Source organism: Crinia signifera, chromosome 11, assembly GCF_055691185.1.
Source record: "Crinia signifera chromosome 11, ASM5569118v1, whole genome shotgun sequence".
Taxonomy (NCBI): domain Eukaryota; kingdom Metazoa; phylum Chordata; class Amphibia; order Anura; family Myobatrachidae; genus Crinia; species Crinia signifera.
In genome coordinates this window covers 16,855,482-16,877,344 of record NC_139227.1, presented here as the reverse complement: position 1 = coordinate 16,877,344, position 21,863 = coordinate 16,855,482, and the positions used below count along the sequence as shown (strand labels likewise).

General features: G+C 45.4%; 2 protein-coding genes and 1 long non-coding RNA gene across 4 annotated transcripts in view; 1 reads left to right on the top strand and 2 right to left on the bottom strand.

Moving 5' to 3' along the window:
* The window catches only part of PRMT7 (protein arginine methyltransferase 7), a 41,336-nt gene extending 31,909 nt beyond the window's left edge, over positions 1–9,427 (bottom strand). The window contains exons 1-6 of one of the 2 annotated variants that reach the window (XM_083163914.1): positions 9,304–9,427; positions 3,457–3,594; positions 2,969–3,005; positions 1,717–1,866; positions 1,397–1,505; positions 344–456 (exon numbers count right to left, since the gene is read on the bottom strand). In XM_083163914.1, the coding sequence (XP_083020040.1) occupies positions 344–456; positions 1,397–1,505; positions 1,717–1,866; positions 2,969–3,005; positions 3,457–3,551 (504 nt within the window). In that variant the 5' untranslated portion in view covers positions 3,552–3,594; positions 9,304–9,427. Of the gene's footprint in view, positions 1–343; positions 457–1,396; positions 1,506–1,716; positions 1,867–2,968; positions 3,006–3,456; positions 3,595–9,210; positions 9,230–9,303 lie in introns of those variants that run through there. The other variant, XM_083163915.1, reaches the window with a different exon arrangement.
* SLC7A6OS (solute carrier family 7 member 6 opposite strand) lies at positions 9,374–17,057 on the top strand. Its single transcript, XM_083163917.1, has 5 exons — positions 9,374–9,623; positions 11,286–11,621; positions 14,518–14,718; positions 15,376–15,496; positions 16,429–17,057. Exons 1-5 carry the CDS (start codon positions 9,459–9,461, stop codon positions 16,521–16,523), a joined length of 918 nt encoding a protein of 305 aa, XP_083020043.1. The 5' UTR covers positions 9,374–9,458; the 3' UTR covers positions 16,524–17,057.
* On the bottom strand, positions 16,933–21,856 carry LOC146045206 (uncharacterized). The gene is made up of 2 exons (XR_014465384.1): positions 21,338–21,856; positions 16,933–21,123 (listed from the first exon to the last, which is right to left on the bottom strand). It is a non-coding gene; the product is annotated as an uncharacterized LOC146045206 (long non-coding RNA).
* Between the last annotated feature and the right edge of the window lie 7 nt (positions 21,857–21,863).

The window sequence follows — 21,863 nt, the reverse complement described above, 5'->3', positions numbered from 1 at the left end:
CATATGCGGCAGCATTGCGACGGCTGGGCGGCGATGTATATTAATACATCCCGCCCCCAGTGAGAGTGCTCTGGAAAGTCCCCATTACCCTGCTACAACCTGAACAGCTCCTTGCGGTCACAGTACTCATACAGCGCACAAAGACCTGTCAACAAATAAAATACTACAGAAAAAAGACAAAACATATCTAATGTACAATAAAGGCTGCGTAATAGCACCAGCCGACATGCCGACTCCAGAGGCACCTAAAGTAAAGTGCCAACTCCACTGTTCACGTTCTATTACAGCAAGAGCTACGATGACGGAGTTGGGGCTGCAGAATGCACGGTGAGACCAGGCCTACCTGCATAAGATTGTGCTGAGCATGTTCATAACTAGGAAGGGCGCCCTCTCCAATAAGCTCAGTATCAAAGAGCTCCGTGATTAGTATGTTGGCTCGTTGCATCATGTCTCCGCCTGCAAGAGAAGAACCATCGTACAACAGCTTCCCATTTCACGGCAATAGAGATCTGAGGTCTAGCAGCCAAACAGGATTTACAAGAGGCTCATGGGAATTGTACAGAGTAAATAGGGGATGTACAACAATTGAATCTATTCTTTTCCAGTAGAACATTCTGAGGGATTTACCAAGATTCATAAGAATACAATGAAGAAGCAGTGACATCACTGGAAGTCCCGAGACACAAATGTATTCTCACGAATGTTGGTTAAGTTCACAAAATGGCTTTGGTGGATGACACCAGGACACATGTTTGTGTTACGCTGCCTGGGTGTCACCACAATATGGGTCTGGTTCGGACATGTGAAATGTGCAGAGAGATTTATATTTGGGGGGGCGTGTCTCAGCTGAAATCTAAATTGCAGTGTAAAAACAAAGCTGCCCAGTATTTGTGAGCTGCATGGGAAAAGCAACCAGTGACGTCACCCGACCCCTTACTGAACATGCAATCATTGATGATGTAGTCAAATTTGACGGCATGTTCAGATGACAGGGGGTCATTAACGACCCACGGGAGCGCACATTGTTAACGATATAGTGCACACACATTAGACAATATGCATGATGCAAAATTGCATAGTGTGTACCCAGCGTAACTCAGCAGGCACAAGGTGACTGACAGCTTAGTGAACTTGCTATGCAGAAATGCACTGGGTGTATTGACTCAATCATACGGAGGGGCAGGGTGGGTGACGTACAGTAACAGAAACTTGAGTTACATTTTCATTTTTTTTTTACGGCACGAGATCCTATTTGGACACTGCACTGTGTGGGAGGAGTTTCAGCTGACCAAAGAGTGGAGAGGTTACACTTGCCAGGGTTCATATAAAAAATTAAAATGTATTGAGTTTAGTGGTCCTTTAAATGCCTGAGATGAAATATCTGCCATGGTCTCACCTGGTCCCACTGTCACCTCGGTTGAATGCTTGTTAATTACTTTGATCTTGTCACTGAAGCCATTGGCCTGCACTATTCTTACTGCTGCATCTGCCATCGGCTTGAAAACCTGGCAAAATAACAACATACAAATAAGTAATTTGCCAGGATTGCGAATGACCTTGAATATCTCCACCCATCACTCGCAATGACCATGTGACACAAGCTGGCAAATGGGAAGTCCGTTCCCAAGACAGATAAAACAAAACACACTGTAAAAAAAAACAAAAAAAAAACAATTCCAGTAATGTTAAAATATATCAATAAGGAAGTACGATCACCTCAATGGCATAGCAATAGTCCGCACCGGCTGTGACAGCCATCATAGACAGGAGCCCAGTCCCTGTTCCAATGTCTAAAACAATGGCCTCAGCCCCTTTTTGTTTGACCCTCTTCACAGCTGCACGGATACCCTGGTAATACTTCTCATTCTGCAGAGGCAAAGAAAAATGGCAACAATTACACCAAGGAACACAGGATATGCTTGATTACTAAAACATATATTAACCACTTGAGTGGTACATACCACTATGTAGTAGGTGCGCGCCAGTGGTGCCTCCATCGGAGCACCACTGGTGCACTACCTTTAGGGGTCCCCCCCTCCGTCACCCCTCCTGTTGGTCATACGCCGGAGCTCCTCCGCCGCCAGCCGCCAATCACCATACTGTAGTGACGTAGACGGCAGGCTCGGGGATGTTCGGGGCAGCTCGGGGGGACTCGGGAGAGTTCAGGCACCCGAGTCCTCCCGAGCCTGCATAACGTCCCCGAACGCCAGAGCGGAGGTGAGGGGGGCGCGGCTTCCTATGATCTGTGGTGGGTTTTGCTGGGGCAGGACAAACCTTGCTTATTCATCAGACCGTTCGCACCTAGCAGGACTGGGGGCGGTAGCGAGGGGTTGCACCATGGGAATGCCCAGCAATTCATGGGCGTCCCCATGAAAACGCTGTGCGTTCCCATGCTACTGCAGCCTTGATGCGGGGGGGGGGGGGTGCCGCCCCACGCAAGGCTGCGAATGGATGCTGAACATCCATTTGCATGTGTGCAGGGAAATCAATGTGCGAGGGCAGCGTTTATATGACCCGCAGATGCAAATTCCGCAGCTTTGCGGGTCTACCAGAATGAGGACCAGTAACGGTCACCCATCCCCATTATAGTACAGGGCACCTACACCAGCAAACGTTACTGGAGCCTCGAACCTTCCTATGGCGAGAAGGTCAGAGATGCAAAGGACCCGTCTAGGTTCCTTCAACCCAGTTCACGCATGCGTAGCAACAATTCAAGATTAAACCTAGCGGTTTATCATTTCCGCTGCTACTAATTAGCGCAGCATAAATGCCAGTAGTAAGGAAAGCAGTACTGATTGGCTCTGGTAGCCTGGGATCCACTCAGGGCAAGTTGAATACATAATGAATGGGGGCCAATCAGTATTCCTAGCACAATTTTCAGAAATAAAAAAGAACTTACATAAATGTGATATTTTTTATTTTGATTTAAATGTGATTATGTATATAATTATTATATTTTTTTACTTACACGGTCCTTGTCATGTAACATATCAGCATAGGAAGATCTGGAAGAAATTGTTACGGAAGGCAGAAGGAAAAAAAATAAAAACGTGGTTACGAATGTGAAGTCACTTCATAAAAGTTACATGCCAAATGTACTAAATGTGTACACGTCTCTAGCTGTCCCTCAGTTAGCAAAGTCTCTCTCTAATGGACAAAACGATGTGCACTGCAGGTGGGGCAGATGTAACACGTGCAGAGAGATTTGGGTGAGTTATTTTGTTTCTGTGCAGAGTAAATACTGGCTGCTTTATTTTTTACACTGCAATACAGATATCAGACATCAGCCCCCCCTGCAGTGCACATGGTTTTGGCCATTAGAGAGAGAATTTGCTTTTTGCGAGTGAACCAGAATCAGGGCCATTATATATACAGTGTAATAATTTCATTTTAGCAAGAGTGTATTTCAAAAACCAATGACAAAACTTTTCCTGCTTCACTTTCTCAAGCACTTACCTGGCAATCTCTTGGTGATAATCGTAATTCTCATCCTCCTCCACCCAGTCCACGGCCCCAGTTGTGGGGTTAACCCTCCCACAGAAAACCTTCATTGTTGTGAAATGTGTACAGGCTGGAAGTCAGTAAGGGAGTAATCTGTAAAACAACATTTGCAGAATATTTGAACATTCACATCAGTTCCTGCACCAGTGGAGCTTACAATCTATATTTCCTACCACATGTACATGCACACAGACATTCAAGGGTTAATCTTGTTGGAAGCCAATTGACCTACCAGTATATATTTGGCATGTGGGAGGAAACCGGAGTACCCGGAGGAAACCCACGCAAGTACGGGGAGAATATACAAACTCTGCACAGTTAGGGCCATGGTGGGAATCAAACCCATGACCTCAGTGCTGTGAGGCAGTAATGCTATCCATTATACCATTCGTATTGCCCACATAATTTTACAATAACATATAGGGATCGATGTTATTAAATACATTAAATTCACGTGTGTGAATCATCGCAGCAAGGGCCGCCGGAATTTGCAGAAAAGTGTACAACTAACATCTACCCCACCAGCAGTGAACATGGTTTTGTCCATTTGAGAAGGAATTTGCCCGAAGGAGTGAACCAGAATAACCCCCATAGTGCTGAATTGTAGTATTAACTACTTTTATGTTCTATTTTAAACATATGCATCCAAGGAATGTAGCATTTATACCAAGATTTTTCTCTCTGGTGTTTAAAAAAAAATTAAAGTCCTGTTTTCTATTTTTGAATTACAGTTACATTATGTGAACAAAGCAAAAAAAAGGGTGTACACTGCGCTGATATGGCAGTATAATACTTAAGTGTATGAAGCTTCTGGGAGGGAATGAATAAAAAGATCAGTCCATACGGTACCGTATTTCTTTATGAAGTAAAAAACAAGATCCGTTCCTAGGATGCCTTCTGTGGTGTCCTTTTTGTATTCCCTTTGTATGGGGGGTCCTGTTCCTGATATGGATGGTTTTTAGTTTGTGGGGTAACGCTCCCCTGCCAGATAGTAGGAAGTCCGCTTGGTTGGACTAAGGACCAATCCTTCAGAGTCTTAGGGAAGGACTATAAAGCAGTAGGAAATAGACTGGTTCGGTCTCAAGGTAATTTCTCCAAATGCTTGGATTCCCTCTCCTCCACTAATGCGTTTCACCAGTGAAAGAGGCTTTTTCAAGATCTCATTTTTTACATCATAAAGAAATACGGTACCGTATGGACTGATCTTTTTATTCATTCCCTCCCAGAAGCTTAATACACTTAAGTATTACACTGCCATCCATTGTTGTTACCAATATTTTACCTATTTTTATTGATCATATATCTTTTTATTGTGTAATAAACCTATCTTTTAACCTGATTAATATTGGCACCCACCTATTATTCAAACTGTCATTTATACTTACAGTATCAGCGCAGTGTACACCCTTTTTTTTGCTTTGTTCACCTCTTACGGGTCTGACAACCCGTTTTCCAGTACACAGCAGCTTTGATAAAGCAGCCCATTTTCTCCGCCTCCCACCCTGTGATAACTTGTTATCTCCCACCACCCCAGTTACATTATGTGCCTAATTCATAGACGCAGAGTTCAATCGAACGCCTAATCAGTGAGCATGGTATATTTTACGTATCAATAGAATTTGATGGCAGATAAAAACCATATGGCCCATCCAGTCTGCCCTTTAAAGTTAGGGGTTAGAGAATTAGGGGTTGGTTTATTGGTTTATGTTAAGGTACTAGGGTTACAGACATATTTGATCCCACTGCACCAGGGTCAATAGGGATTTCCCTCTTTCCATTAGTAACTGACTGTTACTGCCTCCACCCACTGCACAGTGGGGGGGGGGGGGTAACTTAATGCCATCACCAGGCTCCTTCAAATGTCCCCTGGAACAACTGCTGCTGCTGCTGCATATACATAAGAACGCTGCAGCTATACCTCCTGATTGGTAACATCTAGTTCCCACTCGTCCCTCACTATGGACCAGCACCTGCGCAGTGGCTGGCAGAGGGTGTAGTTAGGAGACACTAGGCTCAACCCCGAACAGGTGGAGAATGGGTTTGAGCACTCCAGTGTTAGTGGCAGAATAGAGTTACAGTTGTCTTGGAGGCAAGATGTTTATTGCTCTGGCAGTATTATAAAAAAAAAAAAAAGACTCTCCGCCTTTGTGGGTATTGTTCGGGGTTATATCAGCATTCAGATGAGGATCATTTGGTTGACACAGGCAAGAGGTCCACATGGTCAGTAGGGTAGAAGGCAGACACATGCAAAGGACAACGTGAACAAAAGGATGACATGGGTGATGAGCGAAAGGTGTCCATGTGGCCCCAATTAGTGTGACACTTTGCTCAATAAGCCTCAAGCAATGCTACTATTCCCAATCTTAATCCATGTGGAATGTAATTTAAAAAAAAAAAAACTTGTGTTGACTATTCCCATCTCAACCACCTAAACCCATCCATCCCGAAGAACCTTCCACACCTCACATACTGACTTAATGCATGTCGACCCACTGTCATATGGATCCCATTCACTAGTGTTCATTCTAGCACCCGCCATCTTTGAAAACCCATGCCTGGGCTGTCGCTATCTGCTGTAGTGCTTCTAGCACAGGTCTGGTTTGCATATCAGTGCTGATATACAGACCACTGTGCTAGAAGCACTAGAGCAGACAGCGACACCTCAGGCAGGGAAGAGGAACTGCATGGGTTTTCAAAGGTGGCGGGTGCTAGAATGAACACTACATTCACAGGAGTACAATTCTTCTTGAAGTCATAGACGGAACACACAGGGGTTTGTTTTTCTTCGGACAGATTCAAGGAATGGAAACCGTGGGGTAAATTTACGATGGTTACAGTTCTATTGAAGATGGAATGTTGTCCATAATAACCAATCATATTATATTATCTTCCGGAATTCCCATAGATTGGTTGCTATGGGCAACATTCCATCTTCAACAGAACTCCCTTCTTAGTAAATTCACCCGAGTGTCTGCAAATTTGCTATAGAACTACAGGTTGAGTATCCGGTATCCGCATATCCATTATCCAAATTATTCCAAAAACCGTGGGTTTTTTTTGGAATAGTTAAAAAAAAAATTCTTACCCCCCCAAACCCTTTTTTATACTTACTTAGTCCTCTGGCATCCATGGCAGGCCTTCAGCTTCATCTATGGCATCTCCAGCGGTCCAAGGAGTGCATTACACGAGATCCCAGGCGCGCCAGTGACATCACCGGCACAATGCACTCCTGGGACCGCTGGAGACGCCGGAGATGAAGCTGAAGGCCTGCCATGGATGCAGGAGGACATCCATGGCATAGTATGTAAAAAAACGGAAAAATCCCTTCTCTGGAATGCTCATGGCCCCGAGCATTTCGGATAACGGATACTCAACCTGTATGTGCTTCATAAATGAGAAATGCTAAAGAAGAGTTCCCAAAGTCCGGCACCACAGTCCAAGTTCCAGATATCCAAGATTTAGCACAGGCCACTTCATTAGTACCACACTCAATTTAACCACCTCAACTCAAGCATGGACATCTCCAATATCTGGACTGCAATGGTAATTGGGAAAATCTGCTATAAAAGATTTACGTTGTGGGCTGGAGATGCATGCAATAAATAAATCAGGCCTCCCATGCAAGAGGCAATAATGGATTTTCGGCTGATCCAAATGTAGATGCAATTTACAATTTCATTTGCAATTTAATGAGGAAGCCGCTGCCGATACTGAAGGCGGGGAAACGCGTCATTGTGAGCTGTATCATCACCCACGGCCGCCACCCCCCAGGAGAGCAACACATTCATACACCATCGCCGCAAGTCCCGAAGAAGGCTGCATTTCTGGAAGCACCAGCGGCCGGGACCGGCGTCCGGTGAGCTAAGTACCACTACGCGCTGCCTGAGAGGTGGAAATCAATAAGGAGCCTAAGTATTGCACCTACCATCAGCTTATTCATCTTACATCTATACGGTGGACTGCTAAGCCACTAAAACATAGTGTGTCCAGTTGGACTCCATCCACCTTTTTGCTGCTGTATTAAATCAACTAAAAACTAATACTTTTGAGTGAATGGACATGTGAAGCTGTGACACTAAACTATTAACATCCTGCTTGTCCAAACGGACTCTATCCATGTTATGCTAAAGAGATACGGTCATTAAGTCTACACCAACTAGGGTTACCACCTAGTCCCTTTAATTCCGGACACATGTTAATTACACAGGTTCTGTGGCAGTTTAAAATCAGGTGAAGTGGAGTCTTGAAGTCAGCCAGCCACAGAACCTGTGTAATTAATATGTGTCCGGAATTAAAGGGACTAGGTGGTAACCCTAACACCAACTAGGTCGACAAGCATTGGGTCGACACCACTAGGTCGACAGGCAGCAAGGTCGACATGGGTTTAGGTCAACAGGTCACTAGGTCGACATGGGGTTTTTCACTGTTTTTTTGAGCAGACAGGTGGTATTTCATGCCCTACCATCCACTAGGGCGTGGCGGGAGAATAAAAAAGTGCGCCGAGCGTAGCGAAGCACCGTGCCCGAAGCATTGCGAGCGAAGCAATTGATGCAAGGGGGTGCGATGCACTTCAAACTGTGTCCATGTCGACTTTCGGGTCAAAAAACAGTGAAAAAACCCATGTCGACCTTTCTGACTGTCTACCTTGCCCATGTCGACCTAACAACCCACACCCATGCTAAAAGCCTAATAAGTGTCTGCCTGCTTCCTGAGTTATATAAATAGAGTTGGATATCAATGGAACATTGCAGAATATTTTTTGTGCATAAGCGAATAATCATGTTCTAATTAAATCTTTAGCACTTTTGGCTTTATGAATTTACAGTACCTGTGGATTAAATTGACAGAGATTTTATATTATGAGCTGATGTTATAACCATTGTGTTTTTATTATTTACTCTACCGGCAGTGGATTTATATGTTATAATTTTATAAAATAAATAATACGTAGCGTAAACGGTGGCCGCAAAAATGAGGAAGTACCTAAAAAAGTACAACAAAAATTGGGGTATGGGTAAAAACCGGACCAGGACAAAACCCCCGGACCAGACATCAAACTCTGTATTTTGGAGCTTGTAGCGTCCGGTCCGGGGGGTGTCCTGTCTGGGGGTTCTGCCTGTGACACCTGTCACCAAGTAGAGGAGGAGGGGTAGAATAAAGTCTCCCTGTATGGTCCGGGCATGTAGCAAAAACCGGACAGTCCGGACCACAGGGGGAGGCTGTAATCTCCCCTTCCCCATGTCCCTGATGATAGCTATCACAGGGACCCCCGGACAGGACACCCCCCGAACAGGACACAACCCGGACCGGACCATATAAGCTCCGGACTGCAGATTTTGATGTCCTGTCCGGCGGTCCGGAGTCTAGTCCGGTCCGGTTTTTACATAGTCCCCAAAAATTGTGAAAAAACTCCCATCAACCATTAACTTGTCTGCCTTTTGACCATGTAGACCTAATGCATGTCAACCCATAGTTGTCCACCTACAGTATGGATACTGGAAGTGCCATAGGTTAAAAAAAAAAAAAAAAAGTTTCTTCCTACATAAGGCCACTTGGATTGGGATGATTTATCTCTGCAGTAAATGACAGTGCACTAAAAAAGGCAATGGGGGCACTCTTACATTAGGGAGAGCACTGGCTGCGGAGAGAGGCCGGCAGGATGCAGCCAGGCGCAGATGTACACCACACATTAAAACAAAGGGCACATACCCCACTGAGAGCTTTAGTTTCTTAATACTAGGCTGTGACCGGGAATAATTTCAGAAAGAAATGAATGTCTCCATAGAAATCGGTGGCACTTACTTCGCATCACTGACACCTGGAGGCGGCCATCTTCCCACAATGCACGACGCCGGAAGCACGTGTGCCACACACAAGATGGCTGCGCCCATGTCACAACAACAAGCTGTCGGCGATGTGACGCGCTGAGCTAAACAGGGAGTGGGACCCGGCGAGACATGGAGGCTGCAGCGGCGGTGCTGCGTGTGAGACGTAAGCGGGGAGCGGACCCAGCTGAGGCGCTGCTCATCAGCTGCAAGAGGCCGAGAGCCGAGGAGGGGACCCCGGAGGCCGGCGATATCACCAGCCACGTCTTCCGGCTAGCGACCACCCTCCACTCGCAGGTAAGCGGGGGCGTAACTACCATTGCGCTACCTGTGCTGCGGTGGGTGGGGAACTGCGGGATTGTCCTCATCTGTCATCCACAGAGTGAGGATGATTCACACGTGTGTGTGTGTGTGTGTGTGTGTGTGTGTGTGTGTGTGTGTGTGTGTGTGTGTGTGTGTGTGTTCCTGGACTTCCTTGATAATGTAGGATTGCCAACACCTGTGGTGAAACACCTTTCTTATTCCCCTTTTACACCAAAACGCCGGGTCGCACCCGGCTTTTTAGACCCAGGATCAAACCGGGTGCGACCCGGCGTTTTGCTGCTTTTACACCGGCGCCCCCTCCCGCCGGTGCTTGGAGATGACATCATCTCCAAGCGCCGATCGCCGCCGCCGGGACCCGGACCACTGTGCTGGGGACAAGCCCAGCACTAAGGTAATCTGCTGGGCTGCCCCCAGTCCCCGTGCACCCCCCAGCCGCCGTCCGGGAGGTGAATGGATGCCGCACACAGGCATCCATTCACCTACTCCCCTGCCGCTGCTGCTGTCTGCAGAGTACAGCAGACAGCAGCGCAGGCTTAAATCCTCCAAGTGTTTCTTGCTGCCACTTCCAGTAAAGGTCCAACCACGACCCAGTCACACATGTAGAGAAGAGAAAAGATGGAGGGCGCAGTCAGGTATAATAAAAAGTAACACTTTTAATAAGTATCTAATACATACATCTCAATTAAGAGCGTTCATCCTCGCATAGAAGCGGCCAGTGCCTCCGGAAAACCCCAGTCACACTTCAGCGTCTAACAGCAGTAGAGACGGCTTTCAGCATAAGGACAGGCAGATCAGCAGCAGTGCGTGTAACGTCCCCTAAGCCACGCCCGACGCGTTTCGTCGTGGTTGGCGCAGTCCCACCAGTCATTGTTCGCTCAGATCTTTAGCACATGCAGCCTAGATCTAGTTAGATCACCTAGTTTGTGCTAAAGTATGCTTCTGCATCCGAGGGCAGACACAGCAGTAAGAATGTCCCGGCAAGCACGCTAGGTGCGCCGGAGCCGCTGTGACAGGCAGGAACCGGCCCACCCTATTAAGAACGAGCGGGAGTCGCTGTTCTACAGTGATGAAACCAACTGGGTAGGAGGGCCCTGCTTGCAAGCTTGTCCTACTGATAAACATAGCAGTTACGATAGTGTTATCGATAGTGCATTAACGGTAGTGCAAGTAGCAGTGCTTTATAACAGAAGGAAGCACAATGTTACAACGTGAACATATATGTATGCAGTACACACAACAACTATGAAGTGGCTGAGGGCGAGATGTATTAAGCCTTGAAAAGTGATAAAATGGAGAGTGATAAACTTCCAACCAATCTGCTGCTACCTGTCATTTTTCAAACCCAGTCTGTGACATGGCAGGTAAGAGCTGATTGGCTGGTGGTTCATTACTCTCCATTTTATCACTTTACAAGCTTAGTACATCTGCCCCTAAAAACTTTGGATCAGTGACTCAATGACTCTTCACTAATCAGTAACAGTTTGTACGATTGGATGTGATTAACAGCAGTCTGATGACATCTTGGCAACACACAAGTGCTGATGTCATCCACCATATTAGCTCTCAGGTTCTATGTCAAGTGAGAAATGCAATAACAATGCATGTATGTGTGCTTTCTGTCCATTTTTTTTTTAGAATGAGCCCATTAAGAAGTATGTAAATGAGGCAATTACCCGTGACCGGGCTTCACGGGGGCTTCACCCGACTCTTGGGTGTGTACAAAGAATTCAGAAAGACTTAAGAGTCCGGAAGGATGCTGAGCGTCAAGACAGCCGATACCGTTTAATATCACGCCTTCGTCCAAAGTGCGATGATGAGCAGGAGAGTGGACCTGTTAATAGCCAATCTGCCAGCATTGCGAAGGACCAGCCACCCACACAAGAGGAGGCCTCCGCACAAGAGAAGAATGACAACTTTCAGGTCTTTGATGTGGTACATGAGGAAGAAGAAAAGGATGAAGTGGATGTAAAGGTTTGTATATCTTTCTTGTGTACCCCATAGTGCAGGCTTTCCCAACCACGGTCCTCAAGGCACACCAACAGTGCAGGTTTTAGTGATATCCAGGCTTCAGCAGAGATGGTTTAATCAGTATCCCTCAGGTACTAATTAAGTCACCTGTGCTCAAGCCTGGATATCACTAAAACCTGCACTGTTGGTGTGCCTTGAGGACCGTGGTTGGGAAAGCCTGCCATAGTGGGTCAGAAGTGTCTTAACTGGTTAAGGCAGTTAAAACTGCCAACCAAACACTTGTATTCATCGTAATCACCTGTAATGATTACCTTATTTAGGAAATCTAATCTTTTTTTACACAACGTTTTTATTTGAATTTATATAACAAATGTGAGTGATGCTGACATTTTTTGCAGATATTTTGCAGAGATGTTGGCACACAAAGGGTTATAATATGTCTGCAGCTGAGCACTGAGGTGATGCTTGGTGGTAGATCGTCAGTAATTGAATTAACACCTGAGAGCGAATTACAATAGCAGCCATCACGGGAAGCGGGTAATAAGCACTCCCTACTAGAGGAAAGTTGGGGACATGACTGAACTATGCTTGTCAACAGATTTAATTACATCACAAGAAGCCATGAAATAAAAATCCACAAAGTGATCGAAATGCAAAGTATAGACGCACCAAATACATTCTTATAAAACTTGCCGGGCACCAACAAAAGATGTTAATTTATATATACATATTACGTTAGTAGTATTTACCATGTGGCCCTCCAGCTGCTGTGTAACTACACCTCTCTGCATTCCCTGCCACAGTGTTGAATTATGAAATGTACAACTTTTAAGCAGGGCATACTGGGATGTGTAGTTCCACAGCAGCTGGAATAAAAAGCAGCAGGTTGCAGAATCACTACTGGATTTGATGAGATCGAGCATTCCCATTCATTTAAGTCCAGGTTTTAGTGATATTACCGCTTGAGCAAAATTAATTAGTACCTCTGTTATTTTGACTAATCATTTGTTCTGAAGCCTGGATATCTTTAAATTATGAAATGTTAGTTGGCCTTGAGGTCCGAGGTTGAGCATACCTGGAATAGCCACATTCATAAATGGAAACTAATTCTGAGTGTGCGATCACACAACATATGTTAATGGTACCCGAACAGTACCGATTTTGGGAATATCCCTCCTTGTGCCCAGATGGAATGCTCAAACTGACTGAGGCACTAATTAACCCCTTCAGTGGTGTTTTTTTCTTTAATGGCGTGCTCCCCACTGGACAAGTTTTTTTCTGGAGAGCACTCCCTAAAAAGAAAACACCACTACACCCCCCCGGGTCCGGGCAGTGTTGCTGAACAGTCCATCAGACGCTGCCCGGCCCTGCCCCAGGCAACCCGGCTGTGTGTGCAGTGTGAGGATACAAGGTTACACCGCACATAGCCGGGGGAGGGAGGGCCGAGCAGCCGGAGTCGGGCAGCCGCTGAAGCTGAGTGCGGTGCTGATCTCAGCGCTCAGCGGCGCTGCCCAGCGGGAGGGAGCGCAGGCAGTGGCACTCCCGAGAATTTTCCGGGTTTGCCAGTCTGTGCACTGGAGTGTATATGCCCTGAAAATTCTCGGGAGTGCCACTGAAGGAGTTAAGTAACCTGTGGCTAAGAAGGATATCCTTAAAACCTGGACTGTTGGGCTGCCTTGATGATAGCATTGAGGAATTGCTCACCTATGTCCAAGATGTAGATCTGGATGGCTGATCGTAGTTGTTTGGCGATATACTGTATGAAAACAGCTGCTAGCAATGGGGGGGTTTGTAATCCTCCACCGCTATTCCCGATGGAGGAAATAGTTTTTACCGACAGCATTGAAGAGGGATCACGGCAGAATGAGCCAGACTTTAGAAGCTGTCGGGCCTGCTCTGCCGATAGCGGCCATGGATTGTCGCGATCCCGGACGCTGATTGACACTCCACTGCAGTTTACGCGGACATGGCCACTTTTTGCAGATCGGCAGGTGGGAGACTGAATCCCGCCTGCTGATTTGCTGTCGGGCAAAACGCAAACGGGCCTGGATCACAGCATTCGGGAGGGATTGCATACTCCCCTTAGTCTGTATATCAGTGGTTCCCAAACTGCGTGCCGTGGCACCCAGGGGTGTCTTGGGACACTGGGAGGGGTGCCTCGGCTTGGTTGCCCAATCCAAATTCATTATTGTCAATGTAATAGGCAAAAGCAGTGTCTGTGACTTCCAAGCTGTTATTTAAACACAATATATTTCATTTAATACACAATTTGTTAATTTCTCAGTAACAAACTTTTGGCATAGGGGGTGCCATGGAGAAAGTCTGATACTATAAGGTGCTGTGATTCTAAAAAGTTTGGGAACCACTGCTGTATACCCTGTTTTAAATGAAGAAATTCCACTTGATTTGTGTGGCCGCAGCTTGTTCTTCCTTGTTAGTAAAGCAGATGTATGTGCTGGCAGTCATAGCAATGTGTGGCTTTACTAGCGAATGGATTGGAGTCCATTCTCATCCTCTCGGTTGCAGTGGGACTTCTTGATACAAATCTAGTTTGGTTTAATTAAAACTGGTACCAAGCGCAGCCCCAACTAATTCCCTAATAATAAAATACCTTATTATGCTAAATCACTGTGGAGTCTTGTATTTCCCTTTATATTCCCCATCACTACAGTTAATACTGTATGTTTAACTAGGGGAAACCTAATGATAAATGAAGTCCTCACCATGTGTTATCGTGGTTTGAGTATTGCTGGTCCACTTTAAACTATGTAAATTATATTTATAGTTTTGTTACAGAATACGGTTATATATGGAAGTAAAGATGTAAATTACTGGAAACATTTTTTTAAATATGCAAATGTTTATAGTACTGCTGTATATCTGGTTTGTTCATTTGTAGAGCCGTGACCCAGAAACCATTGTGTGTAACTCTGTGAAGATGATCCGGGAGCGGCTGGCCGTGTCTGAGGCAGGGCAAGGGTCAGAACACAGAGAGAGTGCCGATGAATTTGTGTATGACATCTATTATGCAGAATCCTCACCACAAAACTGGATCCAGGACATCCTCTCTGTTCAGCCTTATGTTTATGATCAGGAATTGGTGCGTATAGAAAATGTAAGGTCGTTATGAAAGAAATTTGAATAGATCATTTTCATTAATAGATCATTTTAATTAAACTTAAAAAAGGGGGGGGGGGGCTTTATGGGATGCGGTCAAAATCCGGACATGGACAAAATCCTGACAGGGTCAAAATCCCGACATTTAAAATCCCGACAGGGTCAAAATCCCGACATTTAAAATCCCGACAGGGTCAAAATCCCAACATATAGAATGTACAAGTGAAACCGTCTACATGCCTGTCGACATGGGTTTTTTCACTGTTTTTTTTGAACCGACATGTGCCGACAGGTGGTATTTCATGCCCTACCACCCACTACGGCGTGGTGGGAGAATAAAATAGTGCCTGAAGCATCGCGAGCGAAGCGGATCATTCGCAACTGTGTCGACATTCGGGTAAAAAAACAGTGGGGAAAAACCATGTCGACCTCGCACCTGTCGACCAAAGGCATGTAGACTGTTTCACCTGTACATTCTATATGTCGGGATTTTGACCCTGTCGGGATTTTGTCCATGTCGGTATTTTGACCCATTCGGGATTTTGACAGTCGGGATTTCATACCGAATCCGGCTTTATTGCACTGAGGAACTACAGCCAAATAAAACAACCAATCACAATGTAACTTTCTCACCGTGCAGGTGGCTGATGAACTTCAGCAAGATGACATTTATGAAGATGAGGATGATGAGAATGAAGAAAGCAACTGGAGGAATGATTATCCTGATGAAGAGGACAGTGATAAGGAGGAGAGATATATGGGTAATTTCAGCAAGATTTTATACGCCTCTCACACAGAAAAGCAATTTACTGAGTCTTTTCCATTCATCACTGGTCCTTTTCTCTGTGTGAAAGGGTCAACACTGAATTACATATCTAGAAAGTCTTGCTGAGCAAGACTTGTGTATATATAAAGGTAGGGTCAAAGGCTTTTGTAAGAGTCATAACACATTGGTGTATTTGTTTTAATCCATCTGGACATCTGCGGTGCTTAGAGAACCACATTTGGGAACCACTGCCCTTTTATACCACTTTCACACTGCACCTCTGGCCTGAGTAATTGCCGGGTTGGTGGTGTGTCGACCCGAGTGGAAGTACGGTGTGAAAGCATCAAAGCTTATAACTCAGGTTGACTAACCCAGCAATTTCACCTGGGTTATAAGCAGGAATAAACCAGGGTCACCCTCTGTGTAATGAGCAACTCCGGTTTAATGTGAAAGGGTATTGGCCATTGTGGAATTGGGATTAGTTTGTCTTCTGTAATAGTGCGCCAGCTGAAATCATGGTATTTTAGAAAGAAGACATTTATGCTAGTTATAGAAGCCATTCTCTCTCTCTCGGTCATACATGTGTGTGTCTAGTGTCCGTGTGTGTGTCTCCAAAACACAGCACATGTGTTATATTGTGTGTGGGACAATTCCAGCTCTAGTGTCCCAAGCGGTTTAAACAAAAGACTTTATAAAATGAAGTTTTATTACTATGGTAATCCGAACAGACATACAGTAATCCATGGACCAATGTTTAGCTCTCCTTTAATATATATAACGCACCAGTGGTTACTCAGGTGTCCAGAAGGCTTCGGATTGGGTGACCTTGGTCTGTGATGATACCAAAACTAACAGAAAAGTAAACGGAGCGTCAGCTATTTAAGAGGTTAATGCTGGTGGTCTCCAACAATTGTTGTATACTTCCAGGTTACTACGAGGAGCAGGATGAAGATGATGGATGGAATGTGTACCACCAGACCAGAGTCAAAGAATTAGGGGGGGAGGAAGATTCTGAGTATTAATGGTAACTGTACTAGAGGGTATCTCTCTGCATCAATGTAAAATACAGGTTCTGTTTTTAAGGACAAGACTTTCTCTTTAAAGCTTTTTGCTTTCATTCTTTTACTCAACCTGAATTACTGTACATACGCTCACGGATATACCAACTGTCATAAAGTGTCGTTCCTCAGGGTTTAAATTCCTGGTTTTAATTATTTTTCAGGTGTGCAGATGGTTAAGGATAGCTTCAGCTTATAGTGTCCACATTACTAACTGTATTGGCTCTTGTGCCACTTGGAGTACTACATATGTAACCCCTTGTACAACAGCTAGGTCTCTTGTAATCCTAGGATTGTATGACGGAAGCTTTAAGTGATTATTTTCTTAGGGTAAATTATGTTCACTCCCCACCTCGGAATAATACAGTTTCCACAACAGGTGAAAGTAACTTTAATTGGTAGGTTGTGTGGTGTAACACTTTCCTTGCATTATAAAAACATATTTCCAGTATCATTGTACAGTGTTAAATCTGTAATAAAAATTCTTTATTATATGAACTTGATAGTATCGGCTTATCTGCACCCTAAACAATGGTCAAAATGCTTTATATATAGTGTATAAATCTATGCACATATACATACATACAATGACATTCGCAAACTTTCTCAAGTCAAGACTACGTATTGTGCAAACTCCAACTGTGCCATCCAAGTCATTTCTTACATTTGTATAGGAGATATCCAGTGTATAAAACAATATGGTATTTGCAAAACAATGACAAACCAAGCATTCTTGGAAAAGGTTGTGGTCCATTAAGAACAGCGTTCGAGACCTGCTCATTTTGGTTCTTGCAGAATACTCATATCAGGAAAACCCTACAGGGTTCCCTAAAATAAAGTTCTACGGTTAAAAAGCAAATACAATTCTCCATCATCCTTTGCAATGTGTATAAAGTTACATAGGATTATTTGGTACTTGTTTCCTAGCACGGCGCCCATCGCATGGCATTGCGTACCGTTTTTAGTGCTGTGCGATGCGTTCTCCATGTTAAATGCACAGGAGTGCTTGTACAATGAAATATTGCATAGGATCGCATGCCAGCAAATGGCATACCATGCAATATTTCATTGTACAAGCACCCATGCCATGAGATGTGATGGGTGCTTACAATGAGATGTAACCCCCAGTATCCACGCCATCTCGTAGCGTGGCGAGCGCAGGCGGTACGTGTCCTCCGACCTTTTCATACCCCCACTATCCACGTCGGCATGGAGTTGACTTTAGCTAGTGTGGCGAGTGCAGCGAGGGGACGCCGAATACATGTAAAGTAAACAGTGTCCGCCCACCACGCTTCGGGCTCGAATTACACGTCCGCTCACCCCACTATCTAAAATCAACTCCACACCGACATGGATAGTGGGGGTATGAAAAGGTTGGAGGACGCGTACCGCTACCACTCGCCACGCTTCGGGTTGGCATGGATAGTGGGGGTGGCGTTGACACTGGGGGTGACACTAAATGATGGCATCACATTGTAAGCACCCATCTGTGTGCTTGTACAATTAAAAATCGAATCGCATTGCATGCCGCAATATTGCGATGAGTTGCCGTACGATGGAATCGTGGGCGCCGTGCTAGGAAACAAGTACCGATTATTTCTTTCAACATCCCCAGTTCTACCTTCAATATAGCAATGAGGTATAGGTGCTTATCCTACAACTATGAGCTATTGTTTGAATGAGGTCAGCATTGTACAGCGGTCGTCAACCATCCCAAACAGATAATGTTTTGAAAATCTCGGTCTGTGGAAGCCAGTGAGATAATTACTGACCCAGCCAGAAACCCACAAAACACGCTATGTTGGTAGCACTTGAGGACTAGAGTTGAGAACACAGTCAGCAATTAGTTTAGTATTTCTGTCAGTGTGGTAGGCTCCTGGCTATCAGTCTGATCCTAGTAGATTGCTATAGGGCTTTAGTTTGATGCACTTATTTTCTCAATGGGTATGACATGCAGCTTGCTGGAGATAAGTGTAGGTTGTCACATGAAAGCAACTGAGGTTTTGTTTGATAAATCCAATCCTGCGTGTTATGTACTGTTACCTTATTGTGCTCCAGAAGGAGTCAGTATGGATAACAATACTAAGAGGTAGGGTAAAAGTTGAAGTTTGCCTTTGCTAGTATTAAGTTGGGTACAGACTGGGGCAGATGTCCTAACCAGCGTTAAGTGCAGAAATGCACTTAACGCTGGATAACTGGGGGATTATGTTTACCCCAATGTATTGATAGCGCACCTAACGTGCGCTAGTGACAGCCCGCCAAGTTCCACTCGGCAGGCCTGTCCTCTGCAATCCCCCCACCCCCAATGATTAGCGGCCGGGGCAATGTATTAATAGCCACCCAGGCGTTAAATCGCTTTGCCAGCTCAGGGCTAGCGTTGTCCTATCCCCCACTGTTGGGACAACACTAGCCCTGCTTCTGGCTTGGGCTACGCTGGAGATCTCACAGTCTTAGCAAAATCTTGCACATGCCCAGGAAGCCGGGGGGGGGGGAGGAGAGCCGCAAGTGCGCATGGCGCCAGGAGAGCTGTTCACGCTGGGCATAACGGCTCTCCTTATCGGCTTGGGGGAGGGGTGAATACATCTGCTTATAACGTTTGCCCGCTTCTCCACATTACCCTGGAGAAGCGGGATTTGTTATTTAAAAACGTTACAGGCAGATTGATACATCCGTATGTACTATTTTATAGACAATTTACAGTTAGGCGATTCAGAACAATAAGTCACATCATAGTTTGTGTATGCACTACAGTATATGCATGCTCCTGTGGGTCGTAAACATCCTTTATCGTGGCTACATACTGCTCAATCAGGATATAGTCACTCCTGGACGTAGCCACAGATTATAGAATTTGCGAGATTGAACAAAGTATACGCTTTATATATAATTTGCCTGGGAGAGGAATCATTGATGACAGATCATTTGCACATTGTATAGTGTATATGCTTAGGAATTGCTGCTAGCAGATAAAGGGGCAGATGTATTAAGCCTGGAGAAGAGTTAAACTGGAGATAACATGGAAGAGATAACGCACCAGCCAATCAGCTGTATTTGAAATATGACAGTTGGGATCTGATTGGCTGGTGCATTATCTCCTTACACTTTATCTGCAGTTTATCTCTTCACCAGGCTTAATACATCTGCCCCAGTGGGCCTACAGTAAAGTTGCGTACACACTGGCATTGGAGTGTGCACCGGCGATAAATCGCCGGGTGCGCGCTCCCGTTTTCAGCCCCCTAATGGCCGCGGGTCAGAAGAGTTTGCTCCTCCGACCAGCGACTTCCCCTGCCTCTTCTCCCGGCAGTGTGTCATTTTCATCAGCGACCATCTCTGGTCGCTGATAAAAACGGAAAACACTGAGCAATATGATTGCTGAGCTATGTACTGCTAGCAATATATTGCCAGCGATCATATTGCTTCGTGTGTACACAGCTTCATTTAGACTTTATTGCAACAATTTCCTCTTATGGACATAACCATGTGCACTGCAGGTGCAAATATACCGTGTACAGATAGTTAGATTTAGGTGAGTTATTCTGTTTCTGTGCAGGGTAAATACTGACTGCTTTATTTATACACTAGATTTTAGTTTGAACATACCCCACCCAAATGTCCCATCTGCAGTGCAACATAGTGTTAGAGAAAAACAGTCAGTCTGAATTAGGCCCATAGTACAATGGGGATAAGAGTAAATAAGGCTGTACAATAAATTCTACAAACCTTTTAACACATACACTCGGTGCTGTAAAGCATTAGTGAGTGATTAGCTCAGACCCGTGCTAGATTAATAACGCTTATGCCTATTCTCGGAGTCATCAAGCTAAACCTATGCAAAGCATGACAAGTTTTTATAAGGCTGGGTTGGGGGGAGAGGGAGTCTAGGGCACAGTGAGATATTGGCAAATGGACAATTTCGACTAGAGTGAGTTTGACTAAGCGATTTTGTCAAAGTAATGATAAGGCCCATACACACTGGACAACTTTGAGCTGAAAGTCTCCCAAAACAGCCTGTTTGAGCGGCTGTCAGATCAAAGCCGCCCAGGGTGTATGTCCCGGCGATGAGCGGCGAGCGCTGCTGCGCGCTCCCACAACATCACCGGGAAAGCCGTTCATCTGCCGGTTATACCAGCAGATGAGCGGCTATCAGGATGGCTTTGCATAGCGCTGCGCTATGCAACGCCCCCCTCCATCAGCGCCAGGCAGGGGGCATGCCGCTCAGTGTGTATGCACCGAGCGGCTTTCCCCGCAGTGATGATTGACATCATCGCTGTCCATACACGCTCGGTGTAGTCGCCCAGTGTGTATGGACCAATAGTCTATGATCTAGTCAAAACTGCCTGCACAGTCTATCTGTGCTAAGCAATCTATGCTAGACAATATTGACTAAGCAGGAGAAAATTAGGGAGATTTTGGCTAACCTTCTAGGGTAGAGGTTCCCAATCACGGTCCTCAAGGCACCCCAACGGTCCAAGTATTACGTATATCCATGCTTGGCCACAGGTGACTTAATTAGTAAGTCAGTCTGATTTAACCATCTGTGCGGAGCCATGGATATACCTAAAACCTACACCTGGGGTAGCCAACCCTAGTCCTCGAGAGCTACCAACAGTGCATGTTTTGCAGGTCTCCTCACAGAATCACAAGTGAAGTAATTAGCTCCATCTGTGGATCTTTTAAAATGTGTCAGTGATTAATGAGTGCAGCTGTGCAGCAGCTCGGTTGTCTGGAAAATGTGAACTGGTGGGAGCTCTCGAGGACTAGGGTTAGCTACCACTGACCTAGACCGTTGGGGTGCCTTTAGGACCACGTTTGGGAACATCTCCTAGAACAGAGGTTCCCAATCTAGTCAAAATCTCATCGTGTGTACACCCCTTTAGAGATTTTTTTGTTCAAAAGGCGCAATGCCACATTTTCCTCTGGTCCTGTTCTACATGGACTGTAGCTGTAGTACCAACAGATGAGCAGCTGCCGGCAGAGATGGTGCAGGAACACACAGGAGTGCGCAGCAGCACTCACTGCCCCATATGCTCAGACGAGAAAACTGAGCGGAATTCACATGACGCCCAGACTATACGGGGCTTAAGTCTTTATACACACTGAGCCGGCAGCCATTTTATAACCTATAGACCAGGTAAGGCCAAACTGTGGCCCTCCAGCTGTTGTGAAACTACACATCCCAGCATGCCTTGCCATAGTTTTAACATTCCCTAATAGCATGGGTCTTCAAACTGCGGCCCTCCAGATGTTGTGAAACTACAAATCCCAGCATGCCTTGCCACAGTTTTGCTATAAGGGAGTGTTAAA

Bases quoted from the DNA above. Each gene is read 5' to 3' on its own strand.
- SLC7A6OS (XM_083163917.1), top strand. From the start codon at position 9,459: ATGGAGGCTGCAGCGGCGGTGCTGCGTGTGAGACGTAAGCGGGGAGCG. The intron at 14,719-15,375 runs GTGCGTATAGAA...CTCACCGTGCAG, and splicing joins ATGTTTATGATCAGGAATTG to GTGGCTGATGAACTTCAGCA. The intron at 15,497-16,428 runs GTAATTTCAGCA...GTATACTTCCAG, and splicing joins TAAGGAGGAGAGATATATGG to GTTACTACGAGGAGCAGGAT.